The 12,100-nt window shown below is 38.5% G+C and overlaps 2 protein-coding genes across 6 annotated transcripts in view; one reads left to right on the plus strand and one right to left on the minus strand.

The window, feature by feature from the left end:
- Nucleotides 1-6,108, minus strand: part of GLS (glutaminase) — a 76,007-nt gene extending 69,899 nt beyond the window's left edge. Inside the window, exon 1 of one of the 3 annotated variants that reach the window (XM_032480160.1) lies at nucleotides 5,470-6,108. In XM_032480160.1, the coding sequence (XP_032336051.1) occupies nucleotides 5,470-5,870 (401 nt within the window). In that variant the 5' untranslated portion in view covers nucleotides 5,871-6,108. The remainder of the gene's footprint in view (nucleotides 1-5,469) is intronic. The other 2 variants (XM_032480161.1, XM_032480162.1) reach the window with 2 other exon arrangements.
- A 216-nt stretch (nucleotides 6,109-6,324) lies between these two features.
- NEMP2 (nuclear envelope integral membrane protein 2) overlaps nucleotides 6,325-12,100 on the plus strand; it is a 299,564-nt gene continuing 293,788 nt past the window's right edge. For all 3 annotated transcript variants that reach the window (XM_032480175.1, XM_032480176.1, XM_032480177.1), the window contains exons 1-2: nucleotides 6,325-6,636; nucleotides 10,084-10,185. The gene's annotated coding sequence lies outside the window, so the exon portion shown is untranslated. The remainder of the gene's footprint in view (nucleotides 6,637-10,083; nucleotides 10,186-12,100) is intronic.

Below are 12,100 nucleotides of genomic sequence, written 5' to 3' on the forward strand. Positions count from 1 at the left end.
ATATCCTCATATAGACGACAATTTAAAAATCTTCTTTAGAGGCCTGTACCAGAAATTAGTAGGCAAAAATACATATTTCTAAATCCTGAAAGCTATCAATCTTTTGTTTGTTTATTATGCAACATCAATAGTTCTATGCTTTAAAATAGTGCTTTCATTATAAATGCTTTTAGAAATCACCAACCAGAAAATACTTCGCAAAAGAGAACCAAGATACATTAACATTTTGTTTTAATTACATTATAAGTGGTCAGAAAAGTCACCAAGCACAGTTCTCTGTCATATACACCTGTATTTCATAACCAAAGTAATTTTATACCTGAGTAGATTCCAGGATAAAATCATATTAACAATGTGTCTACCTGAAAGCTATTAACCTTAGAGATATCTATAGTTACTAAGTATTTTTATAATATATATATATATATATATGTGTGTGTGTATATATATATATATATATATGATCACTTAGTTTTAAGCATTCCTCTTTATCAAATGACTTAAGCGAAATGGCAGGCAGGCAACTCCTTGGTTTATACAGCATTGAAGACTGAGATCCTTAAAAATGCAAATAGTACAAGTAGAATTTCAGTTTCTATAGCTGTAATTTTTCTTCACCTCAACATCAAAAGAAGGAAGTAGTATAGCTTTTTAGTGATTTATTTTTAAAGTTAAAGAAACCCACAAATAATGTCAACAAATTTCTCTTCAAGGTAACTTTTATGTTTTTCAGACTAAAACAGTGCCGTCCATCACTACCCTCAACCGCCACCTACTTTTCCCTATATACAGCCTTTACAAAAAAAGACAATTCTGTTTGGTAGTCATTTCTTCAGTTAGTTGATTTTTAGGTAGGCAAACTTCTTTGTGAAAATGTAAAGCCTGGAAACAAGAAGCTAAAACTCAAGACTAAACTCCAGGATCTAATTCATGCTTTCAGTGAACTTTAAGTGTTAATTAGCAGCATGTAGTTTATTCGTTACCGATTATGTACAGATATTATCAACAGCTAAATGGATGCATGTGGTTTAAAGTAAACATTAGGCAGCAAAAAGTTTTATGATGTATGTTATGGCTGGCCATTCAAACAAAACTAAAACTCACTGATAACTGTAATCTAGAAAAAAACTTTAATATTGAGGAAGTCACAAGTAAAATATCTGAGGGGTTCATTGAGGGGTTCATATTTTCAATCTTGATTTTAATGTAAGTGAACTGTAAATACATTTACTTTTATAAAAGAAAATGCATTATTAAAGAATCATAACAGAATCTGTGACCTATTTCAACAGAGGTTCCTGTCTTTCAATTCCAAAATGTATTATCTATAATTGCTAAATACTGTTTCAACTTCATTATCAGTACTATTTTATAGACTTAATTCAATGTTTGCTGAAATGCGTTAAGTATTTAATCTTACTTTGAAATTCAATTCTCACAGCATATGATGTAATGATTCTTTTCCCCTTGATTTCCATTTATCAGTAAATACAAACTACCAAAACAAAATCATACTATCTGAAGCTTGCTAAAAATCATTCTTGCTTGCACTTTCACTTTTAATATATTTTAATTACATTTGTTCAATTAAAAATACTTTAAAAGGCCATGACTTCCTGTAAATGAGCAAACATACAATGATTGCATCATGGGAATGCAGTTTTTAGCAGATACTACCAAACTGCCTTCTAAAATAGCTGAACTAATTATACCTCCACCAGTAATGGAAGAGTTTCTATTTCCCACACCCTTTGCATCACTTAATTTAACATCTGCAAATCCAATAGGGAAAAAATGATCTTGTTTTAATGGAATACTTTCAACACTGTACCCTGTAGGAATTACCTCTTTTTTAAAGAGCATACGTATGCTGATACTTTCCCAGCATTATCCTTCTCTGTCATATCTCTTTTCTTTTCTAATTAAACAATAAAACTGCCCAAACAAAAAAGCAGCTTAAAAAAATGTCCCCTCATCCCCACCTGCCAACCCTTCCCAGGGATCTTTCACTGAGACAGAATATACACTTCTGGGTTTTACAGAAATGAAGTATGGCATTCTTGAAAAGAGTGTGATAAAAATGTTCACGTTGGGCAAGTACTGGCATAAAATAAAGGTTAATCAAGAATCCTGAATGCTACACAGTATGGCTTGTGACTCTGACATAGTGCTCATCCTAGTCCATACTGGTTTTCTGGAAGGAGTGATATTTTGAAATTAAAATTTAATAATTAATTTCAAAACAGTATGCAAAATAGATTGAAATGAGGCAAAAGAATGGATACAGGGGTACAAATTTTAAATCTGAAGTAAATATGAGAGCACAGCTTGGATAAATGATGAAATATTATCTACACAGAGATGAGACTGAAAGCTGAGAGAAGGATATGCTGTCAAGAAGGCAGACAATAGGGAAAGAAGCAAAGGCCTCTCAGCCTCAGGCCTTACCCAGTGAGCAAACCCAAAAAGAGCCAGGGAACAAGAAAGAACAATCCAAAAATTGAAGAGAACCACACAAAGTGGTTTCCAAAACAATGTAATGATGGTAAGAAAATTAATTAACAGCACTGCAGAGCAAACTGAGCAAAGATCATCACATTTTCCTGTAAGATATTTAGGACAGTAGTAAAATCTTAACCTAAACCAGTAACCTAAACTAGAACTGAAGTTGGCTGAAGGAGATGGCACAGCCTAGGATCAAAGAGTTTGATCCTGGTTCAAAGACTCTGACTATGGAAAAAAGATGAGAAAATAACTTGCTTATACCCCACCTCCTTCCAGAATATAATATGAAGGTTAATAAAATACAGAGTTGGGTCAGGAAATGAAGAAAAGCAAATATTCCAGCCATGTGAACTAATAAAATTGCTATGGTTAAGTATTAAATTCACTACAAGCTTACTGGAAGCATGGCAAAAAGGTAAACAGCGCAAATCACATCGTTTCACGTAAGTACAACAATCTCTCAAGAGAAATCTTTTCTAGAAACCAAAGAAACAAAAAGAAATTTCTGATTTGAGCCTAAAATTCAAAGGCCAATGTCCTGTAAGGTTTTACAATAAATAAAGCAATTTGATTTTTTTTAATGAAGAGTTACGTAATATTTAACACATGCCAAATATTGTTCTAATAAGCCTTTTACAAAATGTTAACTCAATTCATTTTCACGTGGCTATTTCTTTTAATAATCCTCTGTAAAACGTGGCAGAGTCCTGGGTGAGTGCTGGCATTCCAGGTGGCTTGCTGACTGAGGGATGACATATGCTTTAGAAGCTGAGCTTTAGAAAGGGCAACAGAAACAGCTTGAACCTCACCTCCAGAATAAGAGAAACGTTTATCACATAAAGACAAAATGGAGTCAAAAGAGGAAAACTACATTTGGAAACCAGATCATTCAGGAAATAGAATCTTTAACCAGATTAAAAAATGTTTTCACAATCTTGAGGTCAGTGCTCATTACTTTATATGTAAATTGGAGATAGCTGGGGTTCACTCTTGAAATCCTTGATTGAAAGCTCTCAGGTTTATCATATACTTGAGCTGTGAAGATATTACTCCAAACTTTCGTGGCAAAAAATAGACAACAATGAACTTAAGTAAACAAGGTTATCTTATTGGCCATTCAAGCTCTCAGGGCATCTGAGCAAATATTCTTGAAGGACTGCCTCCCCAAAGAATTGGTTTTCTCTGGGGGTTGGGAGGGACAGGTTGGGACATTTTCAATGTACAGTTATCAATAAGTATTAGACAAAACAGTGTTTCAAAGTTACATTAAGAATTTTTTATTTAGAAGGCAATGGAGCTAAAAGCTTCTGGGAAACATGTAAATTAGGAAAGGAGCTCAATTTTCTGACATAAGGGGGAAAAAAGAGGGACATTAAAGTCACTGAAGAGACAGACTGGAAGACATCAGTTCCCATTCTATAGCCTTTAAGGATAACTTTTAAATGCTAGTAATTGCATTTTTCGATTCTGTAACTCTGGGCACTGTATTTAAACTAGTTACATGCCTGGTGATTCACATGATGTTAAGGTAAGTGAGTACCAAATAAGATTAAGCATACACTTTCTAGTCGTCAAAAAAAATTGAAAAGCTAATAATTTGACAAAAGTCTAGATTTTTAGAACTTGAACAGATTTGAGTCATCCAACTGAAGATGTTAAGTGACTTGCTCATAGTCATAAGGCTACTTTGTGGCACAAAATCATTATCACAGAATACCACAAATTTTGCCCATCACCAAATAATTTTCTAAAATGTCGTTTTTCAGTCTGGGAAAACAACTTTAGCTTGCAATGTTTCAGGAGGGTGCCAATTTCAATTACAGGAAACATTAAGCCAGGCCTGAGATTTAAAGTACAAGAATCACACTTTCAGTTTTGCTTAAAATATTCTGGGGCTGGAGACAGTGATATATATTAAGTAAAAGGAGGTAAAACAGGTCATATGATGTCAGCACAAAGTCAGAAAAATTGCAGGGTATAAAGAAAGTAGACAGATAAATTTTTAACTACAGTGGGAAAACCGTTTGTGTCCATTTATATTAACTCAAGACAACATATCCAGGAAATTGGCTCAGAAACTGTGTAAGGAAAATCAATTTTAAGACTAAACTGCTGTGCGGAATAAATGAGTTAACGTCCTATCACAATTCGTTTAAGTCACAAAAACTCTTTAACTCGGTTTTTTCAGAGTTAAGTGTTTTATCTGTCACATTTCATCTAGGATATTCTAATTTTTATTTTCAAACATTCGCCCATCTCATGGAAAAGATCATACAGGCCAAAGCTGGTCCCCATTGCAAACAGGTGGTTTGAACTGAGTGCCCCATCTTCTCGGCCACATGACCTTTTTCCTCCTAATCTCGTTTCGGAAGCATTATTTCCGGTGCCCCAGATGGCTCTACACATGCCTGAAGAAGCTACTCTAGAAATATTAAGAATACTCTGCTACATAGGCTTCCAAAGAAATGGTGGCAGAGTTCGAAGGAGAGCAGGAAAAAAAGGAAACTTGAGCCTGGAAAAGCTACGAGTCAGGACGGCACAGGACGCAGGCCTCCTAAATGTCACTCGGCGGAGATGTTCGTGCGGCATCACCCACGAAGGGCTGGGCGGGCGGCCAGGCGCTGCAGCCTGGAGCGGGGCGCGGAGCACGCGGCGGGCACCAGGCAGCCACAGATCGGGTGAGCGGGGGTGACGTGGTGGACCAGACGGGCCCCTCCAGCCCCTTGGCGGCTCCACCCCGCGGCGAGGAAGGGAAGTGAGGATCTAGCGGAGGGGCGCAGGCGGGGAAGGCGCGGGCGGGGCCGGGCCTAATCACATGGCGCAGACGGCGCAGGCCGCCCCGGCATCTCTTTCTTTCTCTTTCTCGAACCTCCACTCCCATCCCGCCCCATCGCAGGCCCCTCCCGGGCCCGGACCCCAACCCCATGCGGGACCAGGCCTCCTCCGCCTCGCGGAGACACTCACTTTTCGCCCGAAACCACCAGCTCCTTGCCCTCGCTGTTGCCGAACGTGTCCGTCTCCCCTGGGCTGTCCTTGGGGCCGGGCGCCGGCGGGGCTGCAGGAGGTGACGCCCCAGGCTGCGGTGGCTGCTGCTGCTGCTGCTGCGTGCCCCCCTTGCCCAGCTCCTGGAGGATCTCTGAGGGGGAGCTGGCCAAGCCCCTCGCGAGGAGCCCCGCCGGCCGGCCGCCCCCACCCCACCACTGGTAGAGCCGCACGGCGGTCGCCGGGCCCGCAGCTGATCGTCCCCCGCCCCGGGGGCGCCGGCACAGGGTGGCGAAGGGCTGTGCCCGCCTCAGAACCGCGCAGGCGGCGGCAGGCGGCCGCAGAAGGTCCCGCAGTATCGCCGAGCCTCTCAGTCGCATCATGCCGCCGGGTCCGTCAGCGCCCGCTTGACAGGGGAGGATGCTCCGGACGTGGGCAGCCGCTCTCCTTCACGAACGCGGTCTCCGGCGGGACGGCGAGAGGGCACAAGTGGACAGGGACAGTGACGTGGGTGTGGTTCCGGCTTCGGCTTCTGCTCCCGCAGCCGCCGCCGCCGCCGCCGCCGCCGCCTGCTGCCCCGAAGGCTGCCCGCGACCGCCTCTCCTCACACAGCGGAAGGTTCCGCACTGAGACTGAGGCGCAGGGGCGGGCCGGTGACATTCCGCGCTCACCCTCCCGGAGGCGGGAGGACGCCGGCGGCTCGCCCCTTTCGCCTGCTCTGATTGGATCAGATCCTCTATCTCGCTTCTGATTGGTTTCTGGAACAGTCAAATTTCTTTCGGCGCCCCGTGCGCGTAGAGGCGGGCGGGGGACTGGCGGGGGATTGGCGTGGGGCGGGGAGAGGAATCAAACTGACGTGTGAGGCGGGGGAGCCAGGCCGGTGTCCAGAGTAGCCCCTTCCTTCTCGCGTCTTCAGCGCCAAGGCTGCCCTAGCTGGGAACTAGAGGGGCTCAAGGGTCTCGTCATTTACGACCCGGATGCATTCCTGGACTGTGGGGCCTCGAACTGTTTGGACGACTGATGGGCAAGAGCCCCACAGCCGAGGGGCGGGCGGTCAGTGGGCTTGGCCCGGGCTGGCGCCTGGCCGGGCAGTCGGAGCTCGGCTGGTCCAAGCTTGCAGCTGCCCCCCACCCCCACCCCGGCTATCTGGTAAGGGCGTGTGGCGACGCCTCTGAGGGCCGCGGACCCGCGAAGGCAGCCCCAGACGATCTTTGTCCCTCTCCCAAATGTTACATTTACTTGAAACTTTCCATGGTTGGCGACTGCCCAGATGTGAAGTGTTTTGGAAAAAATGAGCAAAATCCTTTCAGCTATGCGACTTAGCTATTTGGAAGGTTGGAGTTTGGGGGAGGGCAAAGAGGGAGGAAATTCCAGAACACGACTGCTTTCCTTTTTAAAAATTACTTTTTAAAATATACACCGACATCTCAAAAATATTTTTGAACAGCAGTGATCACCTTAAAATTAATTTGCTTGAAAGCAAAAATGTAGACACTTCTATTTTAAAGCTGCTTCATCACTGTAAAATAGAAGCATCCGGATAATGGCTCTCTGTAAATAGTTTCAGCCTAGTATCAATTTATTCATTTATTCTTTTGAACCTGTCGGAAAAGAGACAAGGAACTGATAAACTCTGAGTTTTCCTTTGAGCCTACGTATACAATCCACTACACGATAAAAAGGTTTTTAGACGATTTCCTGCAACACTTAGACTTAAATGCATAGATCCACAAAGGTTAATGGGATGATTTTTATGAAATGGAAAGGGTGTATGTCAGGTACATCATTAATCATCGAATTTAGTAATCTAATGAATCTGAAAATATTGCACTAAATTAGTAATTAGGAAATCTGGCTGTACCTACAGGTTATGTGACCTTTGGCATGTCACAGTTTTGCTATGTTTTAAGTTTTTTTCTATCTTCTCTTTAACCAGAACATGAGAAAAGCTATCATGCGTAAAGCACTTAGTCACTTTTTTTTTAAGTTAAGATGATTGCAAATTATTTACAAGGCTGTTATTACTACTTAATGTAACCTGTCACTAAGATTTGATAAAGAGTCAAAGTAACAATATATTCAGGAAAAGGAACAGTAAGTTTTAGAGGAAAGGTTACAAATACTACCTCTCCATAATCTTTCCAGTCTGACTTATCAATGACATAAACCTGTATTGTCCCATCTCTTACGTATAACTTTGACTGCTTCCTTTCTCTCAATCACATCCAATTTATTGACAAATCCAGTTATTTTCCTCCTGGTTTTTCCTCTTAGTTTCTTAAATTTTCCTATGAAAATTCTTTCCAGTGTTTAAAGTTTTAAATACTTTCTAGTGTATTTAACAAATATAGAAAGCAAACCTAGTAATAGATTATTTTCTGAAGTTTCTACTTTAAAAATGAACTGGTGAGAATGTTTCTCCTAACATTTAGAAGAACTTAAAAGTCTGCTGAAATTTAACTCCTTATTTGAGAAGACCAACAAAAAGACAGCAAATTGAGACTACTATAATAGAATTAAAGTGTGACTCATTAGTACTTTTGTTTGATTATTTTCTTCATCTTATATAATTTTTTAAATCTTTAGTGATTTTTTTAATCAAATACAACTTTGGAACTATGAATTGGAATTAATTACGATTCCTTTAGGCTAATTATTCACCTATTAAATCATATCATCATATGAAACAAAATCTATCCCTATGTAAGCATTTCATACACCTACCATAGTCTACCAAAATATCTTCAAATAAAGTATGGCTCTTCAGATTAACATGTGGCTGAATTGTCAGAGCTACTCTTATACTTCCTCTTTGCTGCTAGATAAGTGCATCTACCCTACAATGGGTTGAGCTCTCATCGCCATTCAGAAGGTAGTCAACCATAGAAGGGAAAAATTGTAATTTATGAACTGTTTTTGTTCTAACTAGAAGAACAGTTCCTAAGCTTGTGTGTTCTTTTGAAGGTTAGAAAAGGCTAATGTTCTAAGATCATAATGTAACCTATATATAAATTCCAGATCTTGGCCTTCACAAAAACTAAAAAAGGTTGTTGTTTGTTGACCTAGAGCTAAATAGAAAATAATTATCCTTTGACTAACAGCTTAAAAGGATTACGTAAGTTTTTTGGTTTGTTGGTTTGTTTGAAATTCATCTATGTAGAGAATAGAGTAAGGTTCAGGAAACCTCTAAACAAGCTTCTGCTACTACTTCCCTTTCTTCTGTTGGTTTCCTGCTTAACAGGCCAACTTCCTAGCCTCTCTGATAAACCCTGCCAAACATAACATTATTTTTCCAAAGCTGAATTTATATCTTTATTAAGGTAAGTATTATAAATCCCTCATCTATAAAATGGTATCTCATACCATTTTATATTTATTTTACCATATGTGGTAAAATATGTGATATTTTTAAATGGATACTATTGGTATCTTATCTCATAGGGTTTTGTGACTACTAAATGAATCTATATGTAAAGGACTTAGAAAAATGCTAGTAGCCTTCTATAAGTGTTAGCTATAATTATTGTTATTTTTCCGTGACTGAATAAATTTTGTTGTGCAATGTGATTAGTTGTCACTTCTATTATTGAAAAGGCAAACTGGGAACTGTTTTAAACCATCTAACCATAAAATATCATTTAAGAAGAAGCTAGCTCCCCAAAATGAGATAATTTTTCTTCATTTTTAGAAAACAAACTAGTAATTTCCAAAATATTTTTAAAATAGAAAGAGACTGCTGCAAAGACAGTCAGACTAAGCAAAGCTAGGCTCAGTGCCCAAGGTACCAGCTATTTACAAATAACTAAAAAAAATTTACTAAACAAAGAATTGCTAGACCAAAAAAAAAAAAAAAAAAAAAAGCTAGCCTAAATGTACATGTCACATACAATTAAACCTAAAAATCTATCATTTACCAATTATGTAAATTAAATCGAAACTCTGTTCCTTCCAACATCACACAAAAATGGCAAGAGATTTTCAGCAAATTTGGAGAGACTCAATGGTCTCATTTAAAATACTAGCTGTGTGAAATTCTTTTTGAGGGTCCCCTGATGGCTGGGATGGGAGTGGAGTGGTAATCAGTTATTTTCCTTCATTCAGAGTGTTATGGTAAAGATTTCAGTTAGTTCAGTTTATAAATTAGTATTGTTTACACTTAGGTCACAGTTATACACATGGGACCTCCAGATATTTATTGATTTTTTCAAAGTGATTTTAATTTCTTTTTTTTTTTGTACATTCATAGAAAATATCAAATTGGACTAAATCCTATCCTAGACATCAAAAAGTCTTACTTGTATATTAGCAAAACTTTAGAAAGTTTTGACTTTATAAATAGTCTAAATATCAGTCAAAAGAGTACTTATTTGTGAATGAAAACAACCTCTGTGGTAGATTGTATTATTGTTTCCAAATATTTTTGTCCTTCTCAATGGAAGGACTTTACTTCTTCACCTTGTTGAATGGCAGGCTTGATCATATGCCTTGGTTTCTTCAATACAGTGTGAAAAGAAGTGATATAGGCTGCTGCTGAGCAGAAACTTTGAGTCATCACTTAGTTCTGCTATCTCTCTTTTCCTTTTGGTACATGAACAGCATGTTCTAAAGAGGAGATGCTTCCTTCACCTGGGTCCCAGAATAATGAAACAAAGCTGAAGATGACTGTGACTAACAGCATGAAGAGAAATAAACCTTACTGTAAGTAATTTCAATTTGGGGGTTATTACCATACAATGACTTAAGTTGACTGATACATTATCCAACTTGAATGAAGACTCGGCAGCCATAAGACCAATATTAATTACAAAGAGCATTTGAGAACTCTAAAAGATAGGCAGATGACCTCTAGAGCAGTTGAAACTGAGTATCACTGAGAAGACAGTCAGAATAGGCATATGCAGAATAGGCATTCTCTTTCAGAAACGATTAAAATCAAAGTTCATGTAGGAGAGATGTCTTATTGGTTATTCAATATACTGCATATATTTGGACCCTTTAACTGGGGAAAATTAGAAGTGGTTTGAAGTATGAGCTCCATATCAGTTATGCTACGTTGGTTTCATGCTATGAAATCTAATGTTGGTTCAGTGTCTAAAATTTATCACATTTTCTAAGCCCTGAAAAAGAAAAATGAACTTGGACTTTTGTCTCTTTGTGCTCACCAAATGGTAAGATTGTATTGCCAATTTGGAAAACAGTTACCGAACTCGACTGAAATCATTATTTATGAAGCTAAATCCAAAATTCAGATATTTGGGAAAGAAGCATTAGCATCAGTGATACATTTTGATGTTCAGAATACAGCAATGTATTTTGATGTCTGGGGTAAAGAAGCATCAGTATTCATCCTCTGTATAGAGTTGGTGCCTTCAGACTATCCTTATTTTTCAAGTATCTGACATTTACAGTTAGCGTGTGAGTCCCTCTGTCTAATTATAAGTCATAAGAGGCAACTCTAGAAAAGGAAGGTTGATTTGTGATAGCGCTGCTTCTTATAGTGACAGCACCATGTGGTGTGTTCTGAGGCAGCGCTTTATTCATATGCACCTCAGAGAGTACAACAATGTGGTATATTAAAAAAAAAAAAAGTCTCTGTAGAAACAGCCTAAATGTCAGTAGAAGACTGGATTAAGGTAATGTGATATTCCTACCTAATGGGACAAAATAAATTATTTAAAATTAATGATCCCCAGTATCATGTATTAAAGTGGATAAATTTTAAAAACAAGTTACAGGTGGATATGTATATTATGATACATGATTATAAAATTGTAAAACATGCAAAGCAACATATTGTTTGTAGATTTACACATATGTGGCTTAAAAAGTTTCAAATGTATATAGGAATGATAAACATCAAATTCAGTGCAGTGGTTATTATCTCTGGTTATGTCTAATGGGGAATGGGATTGAAGATGTACACAGAGCTTCGACTGTTTCTGTAATGACTGATTTTTTAAAAAATAATAACAGCCATTTCAGATGGGCAAATAGGTATGTTCATTTTGCAGGTGAGAAAATTGACACAGAAACATTAAATAATCTGTTCAACACTGTAGTGACTTGCCTTAAAAGTACCACGTATTTTTTGACTCTATGGCTTTTACCCCTCCTATTTCTCCTCACTATTCCCATCTAAATATACCTTCTGTTTCCTAAGAACTCAGCTCCAATGATGTCTTCTGTGGGAAGCCTTCCTTGATCTCTTCAGGTAGAGTTAAGGGGTACTTTCTTTCTACATCAGGGCTTGTTTGGTAATATCTTCATTTACAGTATTACTCTTAATTATTTACATGTGCCTCTCTCCCAACTGGACAAGATGACTTAAATATTTTTTAGTTTTCAATATACCCACTATCATTTTGAATAACATCATTTTCAATAACATAATTGAGGCTGTTTAATGTAACATAGAACTTATTAACTGTAAAATAAATGTGTTAGCATAAATAAAACTTTTACAATTTTATTTGAATCTTGAGTAAGTTCCTTGTCTAATGTATCTCACAAAGAGGAGGATATTTATTAAAAATTCAGACTGTAAAGGGACTTTATGGACACCTTGTTTTTTAGTGACTATCTACCTGTGCCAACCATTGTGATGGGAGCTGAG

This window comes from Camelus ferus, chromosome 5, assembly GCF_009834535.1.
Source record: "Camelus ferus isolate YT-003-E chromosome 5, BCGSAC_Cfer_1.0, whole genome shotgun sequence".
NCBI lineage: Eukaryota > Metazoa > Chordata > Mammalia > Artiodactyla > Camelidae > Camelus > Camelus ferus.